At 37.3% G+C, this 19,502-nt stretch overlaps 3 protein-coding genes across 4 annotated transcripts; all 3 read left to right on the top strand.

The window, feature by feature from the left end:
* Window positions 1-612: 612 nt before the first annotated feature.
* LOC113754451 (probable isoprenylcysteine alpha-carbonyl methylesterase ICMEL2) lies at window positions 613-6,996 on the top strand. Its single transcript, XM_027298867.1, has 11 exons — window positions 613-1,435; window positions 2,380-2,456; window positions 3,014-3,083; window positions 3,171-3,251; window positions 3,743-3,817; window positions 4,209-4,310; window positions 4,436-4,573; window positions 4,830-4,895; window positions 5,000-5,143; window positions 5,621-5,711; window positions 6,451-6,996. The coding sequence occupies exons 1-11, from the start codon at window positions 1,182-1,184 to the stop codon at window positions 6,610-6,612; spliced, it is 1,260 nt and encodes a 419-aa protein (XP_027154668.1). The 5' UTR covers window positions 613-1,181; the 3' UTR covers window positions 6,613-6,996.
* A 621-nt stretch (window positions 6,997-7,617) lies between these two features.
* LOC113752814 (protein GAMETE EXPRESSED 3) lies at window positions 7,618-12,488 on the top strand. The gene is made up of 10 exons (XM_027296869.1): window positions 7,618-7,732; window positions 7,883-8,070; window positions 8,301-8,612; window positions 9,008-9,254; window positions 9,680-9,967; window positions 10,188-10,274; window positions 10,828-10,860; window positions 10,988-11,047; window positions 11,119-11,261; window positions 11,525-12,488. Exons 1-10 carry the CDS (start codon window positions 7,618-7,620, stop codon window positions 12,164-12,166), a joined length of 2,115 nt encoding a protein of 704 aa, XP_027152670.1. The 3' UTR covers window positions 12,167-12,488.
* Window positions 12,489-13,317: 829 nt separating this feature from the next.
* On the top strand, window positions 13,318-19,229 carry LOC113751144. Of its 2 annotated transcripts, XM_027295025.1 has the most exons (10): window positions 13,318-13,528; window positions 14,697-15,128; window positions 15,324-15,405; window positions 15,499-15,574; window positions 16,082-16,162; window positions 17,013-17,146; window positions 17,325-17,574; window positions 17,776-17,839; window positions 18,379-18,453; window positions 18,544-19,229. In XM_027295025.1, the coding sequence occupies exons 2-10, from the start codon at window positions 14,744-14,746 to the stop codon at window positions 18,915-18,917; spliced, it is 1,521 nt and encodes a 506-aa protein (XP_027150826.1). In that variant the 5' UTR covers window positions 13,318-13,528; window positions 14,697-14,743; the 3' UTR covers window positions 18,918-19,229. The 2 variants fall into 2 exon arrangements, with proteins under 2 accessions (XP_027150826.1, XP_027150825.1); XM_027295024.1 differs by having other exon boundaries at window positions 13,319-13,528; window positions 18,379-19,229.
* The last annotated feature ends 273 nt before the right edge of the window (window positions 19,230-19,502 follow it).

Below are 19,502 nucleotides of genomic sequence, written 5' to 3' on the forward strand. Positions count from 1 at the left end.
AATCTAAAATTTGTCTAGCAATAATTTGAAGTATGATAAAATGTACACGTCATTTAAGACGACAAAAGGAGAAGTGATACAGATTATTGAATTAAAATAAATCAAAAATTGTAATAAAAAGGGATTCAAATTTGTGAAGTTTATGGAGGCTACTCATAAAAAATCTGTTCTCTAATACATGCCCGATATATAGATATAGATATAGATGGTCCTGTTATTTTTTCAAATTTTTATAAAAAATGTGCTGTATTGATTTCAATTTAATTTAATACATACACGTAAGATAAATAGGTGAAACTGTTTGAATTGAACAATTACGTACGATGTCGAGCAGCAGTGGTGGTGGGGGATTTGTGTATTTGTAGTAAACAGAGGCTCTGTTTGGATTGTAAATTATTTGAGATATTTTTACTGTAGCACTTTTTGTGATGTGATGTATGTGAGATAAAAAGGTAATTGGGAATGTAAAAAGGTGTGTTGAAAATTGTAATAATGATGTAAGCAAATAAATTTTGGCAAATAATCCTCAATCCAGAGAGTAGTGTGAATGAGAAAAGCAATAATAATAGCACGAGGGGATGGCGTGAGGGGCTGCACTACCTTCAAATTCAATTGGACCATTGCCAGTCTCAACTCAACCTCTGCAAAACGCGTCCTTTTACCCTTTTTCTCTTCCTTTTCCTTTCCTTTCTTTTCTTTTCTTTTTTACCCCTCTTCTTCTACGTCGAGTAGTCGCCAAGGAGGAGGAGCGTAGTTAGCAGCAGAGCAGTTGTATTCTTGTCAAAAGCAGGCACCATCCATCGGACAAAGAAACCTGCGAAAACAAATGCAGACAGCACAGCAATCCCCCCCCCCCTCCCCGCTGGGCGGCATTATTTATTACGTGAATGAATGATAATTTGATTGCTTGATCCTGACGCCGCTGCAGAAACACTTGTGAGTGCTCCGAGTCCCCACATAACATTCTGCCCTGCGTTGTTTACTCCAAGCAACTCTCTCTGCTTCTCTGTCTGACGCCAGAGAAAAGGCAACTCGTGCAAGCGAAGCGACTCTTCCTTTATAAACTAGTAATTTTCCTATTAATATCACAGATCCACAGACACAAGAAAAAAGAACAAGGATCACGTTCTGCAACCCCGAATTATAGTAGTAGTATAATATAGTCGCCCAGGATCAGGATCATGGCCACCACCTCTGCCAGTCTTCCCTCAAGCAAGTCTTGCGATGCTATAAAGCAAATGGAGATTGAGCCCCTGTGTTCTCCTACTGGTTCCACCTCTTCTACCCTCGACCACCTCCACCCCAGGCGGAGACCCATAAAGAAGCCCTTGTCAGCGCCAGCGCGTCAACAATCCTTTAGCCGTGAAATGCGCCACGCCGCCGCCGAGACTTATCTGCTCACCACCCTCAGCTTCAAGCTTCTTTCTTACCTCGGGTAAGCTTACCCGCTTCTCCGGCTGACTATTGTATGACCAGTATCCACTTTCTCAATTCTTCCTCGTTTTCCCTCTCCTGATAGCTAGAACATAGCCCTTGTTGATTTTTTTTTTCTTTTTTCCCCCAATCTACTTGTCTTTTATAGTAGTTCGAGAGCAGCCGATTTTCGAAATGTGTCATCGTGTTAGATGCGAACGCTTTCGAAGGCTTTGTCGTATTTGGAGAGTTTAAGAAGATGATGCTTTTTTGCGATGTAAGATTGGGGACTTTGGGATTTCTGGTACACCTATGCAACAATTCAAGTCTTTTCACGAGTTTGTATCAGCAGTAATTGATAACTGAAACACTTGGTAGTTTGAAGCAGGACGAGATGCCAAATAGATGGATGCAATTTGATTGAGGAACGCAATGATAGAGGAGAAAGTGTGTCGAAGTTACGTAGCTGAAAATGGACTAAACTATCGAAAGAAATGTGTATGACTTCTTCAATACTTTTAGCGCTTGTCCAGAAAAATCAGTTGATATGGTTAAACAAAATCGTAAAGTTCTAGATGCATGCCTATAGGGAGCGTCGCAGATTTCGTATTTGCATTTGAAAAACTAATTCCACTTACGTTATATATATATATATATATATTAGACACAACTGAGTCGAACTAAATAGTACAGGATATATGTAAGAGGTGGTAAATTGGTGTTTGCATACTGGAGAGGTCCCTTGTATAATTTTACATAGTGTTGGGATTTATTTCACAGAGAAAGCAAACGCGTATTTCATTTTGGAAAAGCAACTTGTTCATTGGTGTTCTCAAATCATTTCTAATATGAATATTGCAGGCCTGAAAACTCTATATCTGTTTTAACCAGATGATTTTCTGGTAATCTATACTATAAAATTTGATGCTGGTTTCTATATTGTTTCTGATCATATGTTTTATACAGGGTGGGCTACCGGTGGATCATGAGACTCATAGCTCTTGGGATTTATGCCATGTTACTCATGCCAGGATTTCTCCAAGGTAACCATGAAGTGCACCCCGCACAGACACTTGTTTCCTATGACACACTCGTGTCTCCTTTTTCTGTTTTCAGGTGCAAAGTGCTTGAGCAAATTCATCACTCCCTTATGCTTATCAGTAATTTAAAATTCAAAAATGACATGAATTTTGAATTCTTTATAGATATATAAGATCGTTAACTATTGATGACTGTTAAAAATTGTACGGGCCAAAATATACATGCACACACACACATATATGCATATATACATATATATTCATACACACGTCTATATATATGTGTGTAGGTATGTATGTATGTATTTTGGTGTATACTGCATCACATGAAAGGTTCTTCTCTTTTATTTCTTGTTCAATGAATGATTTAAGCTCAAAAAGAGTTATCTGGAACCTCCATGGTGTTTCTCTTCATTGACTGGGGCCACATGTTTCTTCTGCTAGCAGAATTGCATAGAAAGTGTTTATAGTTCCATGAATACGATGTGCACAGTTCAATCTGAGATAAGGGGACGTAGTTGTGAACTAAGAGAAGTATAACTTATGTCCTTACTTTGCAGTTGTATTTTATTATTACTTTTCAAGCCAAGTTCGTCGAAGTGTCATTTATGGAGATCAACCAAGAAACAGGTAATAATGCACATGTTCAAACTTGTTTGCTATATTTTCTGATCTAAAGTATCAAACCATGCCCATTAAGATGCCAACATTTCACAGGCTGGATCTACATCTGCCTCCAAGACAAGATTGCAAAAAACCTGTTGTGATATTTGTGACTGGTGGAGCCTGGATCATAGGGTGAGTAAGGATTCTCTAACTTTTGCTCTTTGTATATATTGTTTCTTTATTCCCTGCCAAGCTCTACCTTCTATAGTTTCTATATTCTTTCTTTTATATCTATTACATCTATGCCCTCTATATTTACGTAAGGCTGAAAATATGGAATTTAGAATTACCATAATTGAGACTTGAGATCAGAGCTGCCTATGCACACAGATGGACCATTTCTTGGCGATAGGTATAGCGATCAGGGCAATTCTTCATGAAATCTAGTCACCGGATCAAGTGGCCTAATTCTTTTATTATCTTTTTTTTTTTTTAATATCAGTAAGGTTCATTGAGGCTTATCAGAGTTCACGACCTTTATCTTCCTGTATGTTGAAGATGGCTAAGTGAAAGAAAAAAGGGCCCCTTTGCATACCCTACATGTTGATAGTTTGTTCATTGGTAAAGCTATAATTTTTAATTGGCCAAAAGAAGGCATTTTTATCCTTATTTTATGCATGCAGATACAAAGCATGGGGTTCTCTCCTAGGGCAGCAATTAGCTGAAAGAGACATCATTGTTGCATCCCTGGATTATAGGTAATTTACTTACCTGAAGCTTCATGCATAGTGCAGGATAGATACTTTTACCCCTGAATTAATTGTTTAAAATATTTTTATGCAAGAATTATATCCATTAAGGAACCAAAATCTTTATGCATTTGAAGAACTGGACAAGTATTTATGGTTGATTTTCCGGTGTGTACTTTCTGCATTACTATTATTGTGCCTCTGGGCTCACAACTTATGCTTCCCAATTAATAGTTTTTCAAACATATCAATACCTCTTATGAACTTCTATTTTAGTGTCTTTCTTTATCATTCGTACATACCTATGTTCTGTTTCTATGGTTTATCTGTAATTCAGGCCGATAGCAGTTATAAACAATACTGTTACTTAATGTTCATCACATTTCTGTCCTGCGTGCAGAAATTTTCCTCAGGGGACAATCAGTGATATGGTTAAAGATGTTTCTCAAGGAATAGCTTTTGTTTGCAACAATATCAGTGGTTATGGGGGTGATCCAAACAGGTTATTTGTCTATTTATAAGTTTCTTTGGTTGCAATTACAGATGAATTCTTTTAGATGGAGTTCTTTTAGTCGCCTATGTCTTTTTTCTCATCTTACATCTCATGTGCATTACCTTTCTGTTCAGGATTTATCTAATGGGCCAATCAGCTGGTGCACATATAACTGCATGTGCTCTTATGGATCAGGCATTCAAAGAATCTAGAGGAGAGGACGTTGCATGGTCTGTCTCCCAGATAAAAGCTTATTTTGGCTTATCAGGGGGGTAAGCATCATTCATCATATTTATGGGTCAAACAACATCTGCCGCCCTACTTCCCCATAAATGTAGATGCTGATATCATATTTTGGTTTCTAAATCCTTGTTTTGGTTACTTTTTTCTCTCTCTCTCTCTCTCTCTCTCTCTCTAATACAAACAATTTAAATCTTTTTAACACACATGTACGTACACTTTTTCTCCTTTAGCTAGTTGGCATTACTGTTATCATTGTATGCATGATGTTTGGTATTGTGTTGACAGGTACAATCTACCCAACTTAGTTGATCATTTCCATTCTCGAGGCCTGTACCGCTCCATCTTTCTGAGGTTTGTTTAAGTGATATGTCTTAAATGGTTGTAAAAGTACTTATATTTTAGTTATCACCTCTCTTGCTCTGTAAAGTTGATATTTGGTGTTTTCAAATTTGCAGTATAATGGAGGGGGAGCAATCCTTGAAACAATTTTCACCTGAAATTCTTGTTCAGGTCTTGAGCTCAAAAGATGTAGTCTCTATACTGCCCCAGATATTCCTTTTTCATGGCACTTCAGATAGTTCCATACCATCAGATGCAAGGTTTGTTACCTTTTTTAAATAGCAGTAAACTGTCTTTGGTTTTTTAAACACGATATGTACATCCTTCTGAAGCAACAGCTTACTAATTGATGAAATAATAAATAAATCATTCTAGAAAAGGAGTGTTAGAAGTACATATTTCCTCTGGTGCAAGTCAACTGGTGATAATGCTAATTCTTTTAATAATATCCTCTCTTCAAAGGAGCTCTTGGTCTGCCCAGTTATAGTCTCTTACCCCCTTAATTATTTAGTGTTGATAGAACTTGGGGCGGTTAACATGATTTTTGGGTGCCCATTGAAGGAATTTGTGCCAAAAACCTTGCATAGAAGTTCTGCTGCTTGATCTTTTTAATTCTTGTCATTGATGTGAAATTTTTGCAGTAGTATAATGTAGCCAAGAATATTGAACCAGAGTGGAGTAACAGTTCTTAATAAGTTGAGTTCAGTGTATCTGGATTAATTTGTTTGCCTCTGCAGTAAAGCATTTGTAGATGCTCTTAAGAGAGTTGGGGCTCAGGCTGAGTTGATTTTATACGATGGAAAAACGCATACCGATTTGTTTCTCCAGGTATGTGATATCTGAGATTGATCTTATCATCTGTTCATGTTCATTTAGTTAGTGTGATTTATAGATCATGATAGGAGTCAAAAAGTGGACAGGATGGAATAGAATCTATATCATGAGTGGGCAAGGACTTGTGTAACATATTCATGAGTGGAATTTTCTTCTGTTTAATTGTGCATGTTTTCCAGCTTTTTGGTTATAGGAGCCTTTCGGTTTATTTGACCAATCAATGAAAATTAAGCTATGGATGATTCTAGGGTTCAGGTTGTGATTTTGGAGGAAAGTTAAAAGAATGGAAATAGTAAATGAAAGTCATCAATAAGTAGAAACTGGTTTTTAGCTAATCTCAACTGAAGCTACTAGCGCTTTTATTTGCATACTTACAGAAGCTAGCTGACGTGGCAAAGGAGGATGTTTTTGTGTATGTTGTTCTGCTGTTCAACATGTCAAAGGTGTATTGGAGAAGTGTTCGTCTTTAGCATAAATTGTTCTTAACAAGACATGAAGAAAGAAATAAGAAAAGCTGAAGTGAAACTAAAGTTGCTTGAAGATCAAAAAGGCTAGCTTTCAGAAAATATTAGGATTTGAGTCTAAAACAAAACAATATGTTCATTTACTACTTCAAATGGTGCGACTGTTTTGTGTCATATCGTCTGAACAGTGGAATTAGCATAATGAAACAATTCTACAGTAGTGAAATGGCATTTCCTATCGCAGCCTGATTGTGTGTCTCAACATACAGGATCCTCTCAGAGGTGGTAAAGATGAACTGTTTGACTATGTGGTTGCCTTTATACACGCCGATGACACAGAAGCTCTTGCTAAGGATGCTGCGGCACGTCCAAGGAGACGGCTTGTTCCTGAGATTTTGTTGAAGTTGGCGCGCATTGTCAGCCCCTTTTAATCCTTCCAGCTGCATTATATAGTAGACCTTCATGTCTGCGTGACTGAGAAGAAAGTGGCTTCCTCCTCAAATTTCTGTTGGAGTTGGCTCCCATTCAAAGCCTTTATTTTAAAAGGCTGCCTAGGACGATGATCAATGATTTCATTTGTTAATGTCCATTTCTAGGTATTGATCATTCGCTGATATTCTACTATGCATCTGCGTTCTTTAAATTGTATCTATAGTATATCTTTTTTGTTTTTTTGTTTTTTTGGGCTTGACATTGCGGTATTCGGTATGAACCGTCCAACAGAAACTGAAGGAGAAATATATATACATTCATTCTTGTATGAACTTCAGAAGACTGCCCTTATAATGGAGATTTACACTTGCAGAATTGTTGTACGTGTGTGTCAATAACTTTACCTCCTGAACGTGAAGTCATTTATTTGTTTAGTCTTTTATTTTGTTCTTTTTTCAAAAAATCTAAAAGGGAAAAAAATGAAAAATTAAAAGAAAGGAGGAAAGCAAGTACCGTGCCCAATATCTTTAAAAAAAAAAAAAATTTGGAAGGGAAAAACTACTACAAGTTAATATCGTAGCATGTCCAATGGTCAAATGCAATAAATCTAGCTTAAATGATGGCAATCGTCAAATGCAGTAAATCTAGTTTGAATAATGGCAAACTTGATAACTTGTCGGGGAAGTTGGGTTGAATAACAAGGGGTTTGTTTGGATACCCATATTATTCCAAATAATATTTTGCTTGCATCATAAACACATTTTCCAACTTACCTTTTTATATCCCAATTATCTTTTTATTTCAGATACATCACATCATAAAAAATGCTACAGTAATTATACACTATCCAAACACACTCAAAGTAAGTTGGGTTGCTCAAAAAAATACGATGGCAAACACGGTCCAAGTAGCAGTTTTCTCCCGCCACTGTTGGGGCCGTTAAAGCAATACATGGTCGTCTCCTCTGTTTCAAATTGCCAAATTGCGTGTTTTGTAAGTGGAGGATGTCTTTGCAGGCTCAGTTGTCTCTGATGCTAGTAGTCGTGTCTATTGGATCTGCCTTCGTTGTGTCCTATGAGCAATTTCAGAAATTCCCGGTTTCGCCACAATCATTCACAGGTCCTCCTCTTCATCCCTCCAGAATTCTCGTTAATGATAATGTCGTCATTTAGGAAGTGTTGTGATGGAGAAGGTTCAGACTTTAAACTGGCTTGATACTTTTCTCGAATGCACTGTTGGTTTTACATTTTCTTTTCTTATTTTCCCCAGCACAAGAGCCCCTCAAGAAACCTGCTCGCAGGCTTGCCAAACCATTGATAGGGGATGACGGGCGGGTATATGCCTGTTCGGAGAAAACATTCTATTCTTTCCATAAAAATGGTTCCATTGCTTGGACAATAACTCTCAACTACTCATGCAATTCGCATATAGCTCCAGAGCACGGTGGGTCAAGAAAGGCAAGTTTTTTTGCTCAACATACGACTCAATTGTTTTGCTTTTGTTCCTTTTTTACATGTTATGGACAGAATATCAGCCTTCAAGTGCCTACAAATTTTCGAACTTGTGTAATATGAGCTTCCTCCGGCACATTGCATTGCTTTCAAACGTGATGTGTATGTGTGTATGTGGCCTTTTTTTTTGGGGTATGTCCATTATGTATTGATATTAGACGCCCTTTTGTTGGCAGATATATTTGGTTGCAGAAAACAGAGTTCTAAAAATCAATCCTTTGAATAATGATCCTTATTCTACTGTACAAGAGTTCTTTGGCCCAGAACCGGGGGAAATTATTGGCCTCGCTGTAAGCGTATCGAGTTCATGTGTTATCATCAATGTCAGAAACAGGGGGCTTTTTGCATATAGATTGCAGGGACAACTGCTCTGGACTGCTGGCCCTGTACTTTATCAACACGGATATCGTCAAGGTTGTAGGAAAAACATTTCAGACTGTTACTTTTCATCTAACCCCGTGATTGATCATTGTGAAGCTAATATATATGTAAGATTCAGGGATCCTTATGAGCTTTCTTAATCATCCATCGGCTATATTACTTAAGATAGGCTTGCTTTTGTCCAAAACCTCTGTAAAAAGGCAAATTTTACTCGTGAAGAACCAAGTAATCGTGCTCTCATGACTCTGATTTTAATTCTTTGGCTGAATAGTTTTACATGTCTTGCTGTTTTCACTGACCAGGGAAACAATTCCTCTGGAAATGTCTCTTCCAAATTATTTTAGTTATTGGTTGAATATAACTACATTCAGTAGATATTGACTGAACCTCTTCCTTTGTTCAATTTATGACATTAAATTTGACTAGATTTTCGGACAAGACAAAGGATTGTGGATGCTTAATGTACGCAAGATTTTTACTCCAATCTGTTGTTACCTTGCAGATCTCAAATACTGAAGGAGAGCTGTATGCATTATCAGTACGCAGTCCTCATTTCAAATGGATCCAGGATCTTAGTTCATTTGACACGAGATTTACAGTCACCCCTGCAAACAATGGCCTCTTGTATGTTACTCTCCCTGATCGAGCTCTACTGCTGGCACTAGATGTTTACACGGGAAGTATTCTGTGGCAGGGAAGCACTGGGCCTCTAAGCTCAGAAGATTATGCACCGGCTGTTGATTCCAATGGTAATGTAAATTTCATGCATATAACTTAGTAGCAATTAAATGCTAAAAGACTACAATTCAGGCTCTAAAAATTGTACTATAGATTCCAGTTTTCCTCTCAAAAGCGCTGACAGCACATTCTGAAACAGTTTGTGAGAAGAATTTCAATTATAGTTTGAGAACTTAACAATTAACAAGAAGTTTGAAGATATACTGGTGGAACTAGTGCTTTTGAAGGCTATTTTTGAAGTATGCAGTTGGTGTTCACATGTTAGGGAGTAAATCTGAAGTTACTGCTAATGATTGCTTCATCACCGCTTAGAAGATGCTGATGTGATATCATCATTGTGTATTCTGCTGTGTTAAAGATGCAGATATGAACCAGCTAGCAGTACTTTTAGCACTATGCCGATAAAATTACTTATTGTTACTTCTATAATTCACAGGCTGGATATCCATCGGCTCACTGGATGGATTCCTGTACTCATTTTCACCAACAGGCTCACTTAAGAAATTTCCTGAAGTGGCTAATCCAAGTTTCATCATCCAAGTTAGTCCTATCATTGATTGCTCTGGGTATGGAGTTTATGTGTCTCAGACAGAGATGGAGGGAAAAGTTGGCCACACGATTGGAGATTATAATTTCATCTCAGCCTCGAAACCAAAAAGTGTTCTGTTTACAAGAATTGTTCCAGCTACCGGTGCCGTTGACTGGTTCGAGAGCTACCCTCCGGGTAATCTTTTTGTTTGTGCACGGGACTTCTCACCCTAACACTTGTTGGTTAATTTCAAGTTAATTGTTTCTAGCAGGTCCTAAACATTGGAATCTAGACCTAGTAAACAGGATACATTCTCTTTGCAGTAATTCACCTTTCAATTTGAGATGGGATTCTTTTTCTGACTTGCTGAGCTTCTAATGTTAATTGCTATATCTGTTGTTGATTGCTGTCACAGGTCAATTTTCATACAAGCTCTCTCAGAGTGATTTGCAGCAATTCAAGCTGGATGAGAGTATCATTCTCTATTTCTTTGCAGCTTCAAGTGAGCTTTATTGATCATTGATTTTCTTTTTGATTAGTTTTAGGGACACAGTCTATAAATGTGGTGGTTGAAAGTTGAAACTGCAGAATTATATTTTCAGTTGGGTTCCTTCAAACACCCGCACTCTGTTGGCACTATAGAAGGGCATTGAGTGGAGAGATGATCTTTTTGGAACTAACCAGTTATTTAATAAAGTAGACAAGTTGAATGAAGCCTTTTGAGCCTTGGAATCATGGTTCCCAAACATCTGAGTCTCTATTATGGCAACAACAGATTTCCTCGGTGAAAAGAATGTACTATTTCTTTTGAATTAAGACCGTAGAGGTTACATCAGTTCAAGATATCTTAAAAAGAATCACTCCATTTTCCAATTATTACTATTTTTCCCTTAGATCAGTAGATTGTCAGGTTTATCCCTCTATTCTCAAGTTTGAAGTTGGAAGTCGAGTACTGGTTCCCTAATTTTTTATGGAATTCTTGCTTGTAACCATTTGTTCTCATATAACCTAACTCAATTTGAAATGTGAACATTTATTTTTTGGTTTTGATGCAGGTATTGGAAACTCATTGCCCTGTCGCACCACACGTAATGATCTCTCACTGCACCAATTAATTGTTATTCTCACAACTTGGAGGAAATATCAAATATGTGATGATAGTTGCATTCAATGATGTTCTTGGTCACGGTTAGAAATTCATTTTTACCTTTCCAGGTCAGAAGTTCGCCTCCAGCTGCTCACAAGCTAGTGCCAAGAACATCAGCATCTATACAGGTGATTTCCGAATATTTTAGCGATATCGACAATTCAAATAGCTTAAACTGCCTGCGTTTTCCTTTTCTCAGGCAATGAGAAGACGATTATGTTACTTTTGTTGCTTGAAACTACAATAATGGTTACACTAGCAGCACTGGTACGATATTGCTGCGTATTTTGGAAGAAAAGGAAGCTTCAAAGTCAAGGTCTTGGAAAATTCCTGGAGAAGAGAGTAAGTGAATTCCTTTCTTTGCTCGCAAGGCAAGATTAAAGTAGCAGTAGTGGTTAAAATTACTACTCTCTTTCTTGAGTCATATTATGAGAGATATTAACCAAAAAAGACTCCCCAACTTTTGTTGGCAAATATCCAACCTAAAGCACCACTGTCCTTTAGAAAAATTATTGTCATTGGCACAATATTGAAAACTTAGAAATGTCTTGCACCTTCACTACTTTCGCTTTTTGCGGTAACATATTTGGGCCTTTTCAATCCAGCATTCTCTTAGGCTCCAGAAGAAAGCATTTGATAGGAGTATTACAGAACTTGAGCAGAAAGCTGCAGAGGAAGCTGTACCCAATGAAGTGCTGGAACAGCTGAGCGTTTTGGTAAAAGAAAGGGAAGGCATACAAAGGAAGCTCTCAACAACATATAGTTTGGGAAGGGATGGAGCTGGTTTGCAACCAAAACCTGTCCTCCCTTTGTCTAATGGGAAAGCAAGGAGCTATTCTTTCCAGGGTGCAACGAAAGAAAGTGTGACCATCTTTCACACATTCAGTGATACTGATACCTCGTCAGAATTTGGGGCTGACGAGGATTTGCCTGAAGAAAAAGATTCAACAGTCAAGGGTAAGGGAAAAGCACCTGTTGAAGTACGGAGTTCAAGTGATAATGAGATTTATGAAAAGGATCACCGGATAAGTCCATCAATCTTAGCTTCAAGCTCAAGAGGATTTCCAGATCGTGTGTTTAGTGAACGTTCGTTCAATGAAATAGAAGAAGATGGAAAAACTGACGAGGGACAGAACAAAACTGCACAGATTGGTGGCATGAGCATAAGGAGGAGGGCCTTGTCTTCACTAGATAAGAAGCTGGAGTTTTTTGGGCTTAGAACCAAAGATACCTCCAATGTAGTCTGACTAACGTTCTCAAGACGATCATTCTCAATGTTTGTTGCCGATTTTCCATCAGATATACATTATAGAGACCGTAAACTCCAATTATGATCAACAGAGGACAAGTCGGTCAAGAAGGCTGGTTTTGCCACCCAGAATGAATTTCTTGAAATATGCTAGTAATTTGTTATCCAGAAAGAAAGGGGAGAAAAAATAAAAGGTAACTCATATATCTAATTGACTAGATTAAACACAAGGAGAAGCAACTATTACTAGAGTTGTTGGATGTGATGGATTAGGAAGAGACTTAAAAGCACTTCTTCCGTGCAACTTACCGTAGAGTAGATGCAGCTTACCGTGATTGTTGATTGTTAATTTGTTAGAGATATATAATTTTACTGAAGTGGTTATTATATTCAACTGTTTGTCCTACTTAAAATCCTGTATTTACCAGTATGTTCCAAAAAAAAAAAAAGACTGTATGAATGAAACTTACTATAGGCTTTGAAATGAAGTAATAGGTTATGAAAGCCAAATTAAAAAAAAAAAAGAAAAGAAAAGAGTGACTTAGGGTGTGTTTGATAAAACTGAAGTCTGAAATCTGAAGTCCGAATCCATTAATTTATTGAATTGTTAAGTATTACATTTGAGTACATATCAACTTCAGTAATAAATGAATAGCTTATCACTTAATTTTGAGAATAAATTTTACTTAAAAAATTCAGTACTACTTAATTAATTCAGATGTTCAATTTTTGGTTATCAAACAATTTGAATATGTTAGGATCTGAATTCATTAAATTTAAGTGTTGAATTAGATTATCAAACAGGGCTTATACTAGTTCTTTGTCCACCTATAATCTAGTCACTCGTGACTAAATTTTCCCCTGTATAAATATCCACAACAAAAATTTCACATCCAAGTGCTATGTTCTGGTAAACACACAAAAAAGGAAGGTGAAATTAGATAGTTTTATATTATAAATCAGAATTTGCAAGTCCCCACTGTATAATATTTTCCTTGTATTTAATGCTTAAAAATCTGAAAAAGCTAAGGTAGGGCTTTTAGCTACGGGTCTGCGACCATGATTTTCCTAAGATGAACGGGCTGCGTCCAACAGAAGCCCAGCCCAGTACTCGAATACAGAATCCAAAAAGCGTTCGTACCCCAAAATTAATTTTAAAAAAAATCTAAAAGGCTTTGGTTTTTTGGAATCTAAAATGATCTCTCCTTCAAGTCTCTTCAATCTTGGACTGGAGGAAGACCGATTAATGTCTCTCTCTTTCGATTATATTCTTTAATTCTTCCAACTCAATTTATTAGGAGGGAAAAAATTCACCGATTTTGGACTTTTGAGGACCTCCAATTTTGCATCATTATCCCAGGTAAGTAAAAAACCTAATTGCAGCTCCCCTTTTTCTTCTTTTTTTTTTAATCATTAGATCTACATTTGGAAGCCAATTACGAAAGTAACGATGCAATTACGAAACCCTAATCCATCTGTTAGTGTTAATAAAGAATTTATGTAAATTTTTGCTGCTGGACTACGGCTTTCAGTGTTTGGCATCTGATTTCTGATCATTGATATGTTAATTTGTGTTTTTAGGGTTTTCTGTTGGTGATTTGTTTGTTAATGTCTTACTCACTAAAGGATTTTGTCTCTTATTTTGTATCTATTGGTCTGTTGATGAGTATATTAGTATTGTTAAAACTGGGAATTTATGGGTGCTTGTTGCTGATTTTTGTAGAAGATGAGTGAAACATGTGTACCACAACCTTTTTCCCCAACATTACTGTTCCATGTGCTTATCCACGGGCGCATGGAAAGGGGACTTCATCTAGCAGGCACATTATTATCTGACCTGCAAAATCTGATCTAAAACACCAAAGCATTCACAAAGTCAAACTCTTTTTGCAATATCATCAACCTTTGATTTTCTTTGTCTTAAGCAAGAAAGGATGATAAAGTAGCTATGTTTGAGCTAGTCAATGTAGTCAACCTTGGTAACTCAACGTGTAATTGGTGTGAAGAACTTGCAAATTTTTTGTTGCTAGCTTCTTGCTAGTGTAGTTGGTAACTCAAACAATCTTTTCTGATGAGTCCACTATATCTAGGTTTCTGATTCTAGTTTGGCCTGGGCTGTCCGTTTGCTGAGTATTCAGCTGAGTATCGTTTTTGATATGCATGGACTTCTGCATACTTGGATTATGTCTTTCTCAAAATTAATTTTGAGGTTCTAATTCAAGATTTTCTTGAAATGTTTCTCAAAGATGTTGTGAACTAATTGGTTGAGTATAATGATGCAGCATAATTGCTGCTTTAACTCAAACAATCTTTTCTGATGAGTCCACTATATCTAGGTTTCTGATTCTACTTTGGCCTGGGCTGTCCGTTTGCTGAGTATTCAGCTGAGTATCGTTTTTGATATGCATGTACTTCTGCATACTTGGATTATGTCTTTCTCAAAATTAATTTTGAGGTTCTAATTCAAGATTTTCTTGAAATGTTTCTCAAAGATGTTGTGAACTAATTGGTTGAGTATAATGATGCAGCATAATTGCTGCTTTAACTTGAATTCCCAAGAAAACGGTTTCTAATAATGGAGACTGAGGATATTATCAGCCTTCCTGCTAATAGCCCTGGAGATGGAAGTGAAGATAATGATTACGGATGTGACCCTGGTAAAGTGGATTGTCAATCTGGAAAGCTTGAGGTTGAAGAAGTTAAGGAAATTGGAGAGATCCTTGGGCACTCAGGTGACACCGCTGATGGAGATGATCAACTTCTGCTGGCTACTGACAATGATAAAACGATGCATGATAACCCATCCAGCTTGGAAGTTAGTTTTGAACTGACTGAAACTGTAGCAGCAACCTGCTTAAGTCCTGTAAGGCATGCTGGTAATGGTAGTCTTGCTCTGAAAGATGAAAGCTTTCTCAACAATCACAACACAGATGGTTTTGCTGTTAGTAGTCATGAGATTGGTGCGATTCTATCCCATGTCATCATTTTTCCTTTTCAACTCAAACAAAGAATCTAACCTGCAAAAGACTTGAATTCTGGATCCAAAAGACAATGCTACTTTGCCTCTAGTATTGATAAGCTCTCAAGTTTCCAGCTTTCAATGAGTTTATTCTATAGGTTCCTAATGCTTTGTTTCCCTTAATTTTTCCTTCCAGTGTTATCTGGTGCTAAGAGATCCCGAGCTACTGTTGACGAGCAGCAACCTTCAGTACAGGTCACCTATAAGTCCTTGACAAGGTATGGAACTTTGTTATTCAAATTCTATATGGTTGACTATTTCTAAAACAATTCTTCCATTGCTTGATTGCGGATCTCTCTTAATTTATCCAGAGATAGTAAAAGAAAGCTTGAGGAGCTATTACAGCAGTGGTCACAGTGGCACGCTCAGCATTGCTCTTCATCAAAAGTAACTTTCATTCAACTTGAATAGATTATATTAGTTGCTATTTGCTTGTGTGCTCATTTTTAAGCCTCCTGTTTGCTTAATGGTTCTTGTGTCTTTCTTTTTGTGATTAGCTTAGTATTATGTATTGTTCTTACTTTAGTGTTATGTCCTGCCTTAACAAGAAGAAATGCTTTTTACCATTGGCAAGATGCTTTTATCCCTAGTAAAGTTAGTAGAGCCTATAAAACAAATTTTTGTTGATGTTGATAGCCAGAACATAGTGAGCTCTAAGTAATGTAATAAGAAGTGTTGGGGCTGCTAACTGTTTTAACATAGTTTGCATTCCGACAAGGAAAAGGAACATTCAAGATTGTCTTAATAAGAATGTTCATTAGATCATTGCTCTTAGGGTCCAATTCTTGACTGTACTGGATTGGTATTGGAACCAAATTTTCTTTTCTATAACAGATCTGTTTGCCTTTTTGCACATACTATCCCAAGTGCTAAAGTGCTACTCTATCAACTCAGGAATCAAGCCAAGTTCTAGAATCTGGTGAAGATACATATTTCCCGGCTCTTCAAGTTGGTGTAGATAAGCATTCTGCAGTGGTATATTTGCTTTCCCTTTAGACATGTTCCTTTGTTGGTTTTCAGTTGATACTAAATTAAAGATCTTCATCTATTTTACTTAATGCAAAATGAGTTACCTGTGCCATTCCGCTTGTGCATTCCAAAAGTTATAAACGTCTGCCTGCCTGTTTGTCGGAGCTGATAAAGAGAGAGAAGGGGGGGGCGTAAGCAACAGAAATTCTGTATCTCAACATCTTTGAACAAGCTTAAAAAGAACCTTGTTAGCACACCAATGATCTAATAAATGTCAAAGTTGATAATAGTTCTCAGGTCAAAAGAAGGCCTGGATGGGTGAATCTGCTCATTAGTCGAGGGATTGCTAAATTATAAGCCATATTTTATCACAATGCTTGCTGGTTTTTTTAACTTTCAGTAAAATATCTACAGAATGTTAGCTAGTGAAAGATAGAAATCAACTGCTCTTTGTTTAATTAGAGTTAGTTTAGGACTCTCCACTGTTTCCTGTTCTTGGTGCAGTTTAAAATGCTAGTCTTATGCAATTTTCTATCTAGTTTCTCAAACAAAAAAGAAGGGAAAAAAATCCACATAGAGTAGGAGTATAGGACTGTACTTAGTGTTGTCTCCTGTGTATTCATATCTTCTGATTTGTGTTGAGAAATTGCGATCGCTTGCATGTCTTGATAATCTAATACAATGTAAGACTATTTCTGGATTAATAATTTAGCTTCTTATTATGTTCCTCTGAATAAATGCAGAATGTGATCTGGATTTGGATTTTCCATTGTCTAGATGAGTTAAATGCACTTTGGCAAATTTCTTTAATACTATGTTCTTTCAACTCATTTTAGAAATTCTGTTTTCAATGTAGTCTTTTTGGATGGAGAATGAAACTAGGTGCAGACAGAACAAGGAAGTCATTCCATTTGATGGAAACTCAGTTCCTGTTTATGATCGTGGATATTCATTAGCTTTAACTGCAATGGATGGTTCAAGTAACTTGGGGTAAAGGATTTTTCATTCGAAATTGAATATGTACAATTTAGTCCCATGTGTTGTCTGCATTTCCATGAACATCAGATTACCCACATATGGATATTATGTTGTTCAACCATACACTCATGCTTTTCTTTTTCCCTTTCCATTTCCCTTTTAAAATCTCATGTTCTCCTTTGCATGGCAGAGTATTGGAAGTAGTGGAAGGTTCCCGTTGTTTCAATTGTGGTTCATACAACCATGCACTGAAGGACTGTCCCAAGCCTCGTGATAATATTGCTGTTAACAATGCTCGAAAGCAACATAAATCTAGGCGTAACCAAAACCCCAGTTCGCGCAACCCAACTCGATATTATCAGAATTCTCCTGGTGGCAAGTATGATGGACTAAAACCAGGCACTCTTGATTCTGAAACACGCCAGCTATTAGGACTTGGGGTATGGTAGCTTTTGGGATTTTCCCATCTGCTTTTAAGAATGCTTCATGTGAACTAAATTGTGGTGAATTGGATTCTTTTTTGCAGATCTTGAACTGCAATTATTATTATTTTTTTTAGGGGGATGCCTTTTAAGTTGCAGTGTTAGGTTTCATGCAAGTTTAAAATTGCTTATCAAGTGTTTTGTGACTAATTTCTGTAGGAGTTTGATCCACCTCCGTGGCTTAACAGAATGCGAGAAATAGGATACCCACCTGGCTATCTAGGTAATCAGGCATTTCCAAGGTCTTTGATTTTTTAAATTTTCTTGTCATTATTACATAGAGGTCTTGAATGAAAGAAAAAATTGTTTTGTTTAGTTTTAACTTGTAGCCATGTGTTTCCCTTCCACATTTTGAAGTTTTACTCAGAATGTGTTCCGTATTTCTCATTAGACTTTTTCCTTCCAATAAAACTGCGTGCTTTTCAAGTTTATAACTGAGAAACAGCAATGCAATTTTTCTGCCCTGTTTTGTCCTCCTATTTAGTTGTTTTTTTTAAATCAATTTCTTGATTGGTAGGAAGATAACCCGGCTTTTGATGGTCTGAATCTCATTATTTATATAGATGACATGTCATCTTTGATACCTATTGACACGATTTTCTTATCTCTCCTCCATATTCTGAACCTAGTTGCCTTTATCCTGTGGCCTATAGAAGTGAAAAAAAAAAAAGGCTTTGCATTTCATTTGTTGGTTTTATTGGTCAGTAATTGAACTTTGAATAGCCTTAAGCAGTATGATGACATCTTGACATTGTTTTTCAGATCCAGACAATGAAGACCAGCCATCGGGTATCACAATCTTTGGTGATGAGGAAAATGGGGAAGATACAGAGGAAGGTGAGATTCTTGATTCAAGCCATCCTGAGCCAGCTAGAAAAATGAGCATTGAATTTCCAGGGGTAAATGCACCAATCCCACAAAATGCAGATGAAATGCGCTGGGCAGCTGGGCCTTCAGATCTAAATATGTCTAGAAATCGTTCATACAGCAGATCCAATCGGACATCAGATTCTGGAAGCAGAGGTCATTATCATGAGCAGAGGTTGTCAAGGAGCTTTGAAGATGACGAGCCTCCTCCCCCTGGCTGTGAGGTTGGTAGCCCCTCGTGGTCAAGTTATTCTCACAGGTATGGTGGCTTTGAACCTGGTTATTCACCCCGGAGTCCAGGAGATAGTCGAGTGCCAAGAAGCTCTAGTTTTGACAGATCCTTGTCAGCCAGAGCTAGAAGAAGCCCCGTTGTCCATAACGATTCTTTAAAGCATTTTCCATATGGTAACTTACCTTACTCATCTCCCAGATAGACTGGCGAATTACAATAGTCGGGCTGTAGAATTAGAATCCCATGTAACATAAGCATGATTCTTCTTGTGATTTAATGTGTAGTTGCAACGGCATGTATGCTGTCCATCAATGGATGGTTGGCATGCTAAATTTTGGTGTGAAAATTCTGTTCAAATAATTTCTTGCTGTACAGTGAGTAGATGACTAATGACGAGACTAGGCAGATCTGCGGTACGAGTCTCGTCATTTATTGTGTATCCTCTGGTTTATGAATTCCAAATTGTCGACAGTAATTGTTAGTTTAATATTGTATCGAACGTGATTTTCTAGTAGGAGCACAACCAAAGAGGATACTCTGTGGTCTTTGCTTGTGATGCTATCTTCAGGTATCTGTACGGAGCTACGCATGAGATGCTCTCGGCTGCCGAGCTTTACGATTCGCACGAAGTGGATTAACTTGTTGGTTCTGCCGCATCAAGTTTTGCCCTATGATTTGCACAAAGCGTCTCTCTGGGGAGGAGATGTTTTCTTCTGGACGCAAAGTGCTATCTGTAGTTTTCGCAATACTGAGCAGGTACTCTGAATTCTTAAATTGTGATGTAGTT

Source organism: Coffea eugenioides, chromosome 11, assembly GCF_003713205.1.
Source record: "Coffea eugenioides isolate CCC68of chromosome 11, Ceug_1.0, whole genome shotgun sequence".
In the NCBI taxonomy this organism is placed as follows: domain Eukaryota; kingdom Viridiplantae; phylum Streptophyta; class Magnoliopsida; order Gentianales; family Rubiaceae; genus Coffea; species Coffea eugenioides.

Coding starts and splice junctions, on each gene's coding strand:
- LOC113754451 (XM_027298867.1), top strand. CDS start 1,182: ATGGCCACCACCTCTGCCAGTCTTCCCTCAAGCAAGTCTTGCGATGCT. Junction 3,084..3,170: donor GGAGATCAACCAAGAAACAG/GTAATAATGCAC, acceptor AACATTTCACAG/GCTGGATCTACATCTGCCTC. Junction 4,311..4,435: donor TATGGGGGTGATCCAAACAG/GTTATTTGTCTA, acceptor CTTTCTGTTCAG/GATTTATCTAATGGGCCAAT.
- LOC113752814 (XM_027296869.1), top strand. CDS start 7,618: ATGTCTTTGCAGGCTCAGTTGTCTCTGATGCTAGTAGTCGTGTCTATT. Junction 8,071..8,300: donor AGCACGGTGGGTCAAGAAAG/GCAAGTTTTTTT, acceptor TTTTGTTGGCAG/ATATATTTGGTTGCAGAAAA. Junction 10,275..10,827: donor CTATTTCTTTGCAGCTTCAA/GTGAGCTTTATT, acceptor GTTTTGATGCAG/GTATTGGAAACTCATTGCCC.
- LOC113751144 (XM_027295024.1), top strand. CDS start 14,744: ATGGAGACTGAGGATATTATCAGCCTTCCTGCTAATAGCCCTGGAGAT. Junction 15,129..15,323: donor TGTTAGTAGTCATGAGATTG/GTGCGATTCTAT, acceptor TTTTCCTTCCAG/TGTTATCTGGTGCTAAGAGA. Junction 16,163..17,012: donor TAGATAAGCATTCTGCAGTG/GTATATTTGCTT, acceptor TTTTCAATGTAG/TCTTTTTGGATGGAGAATGA.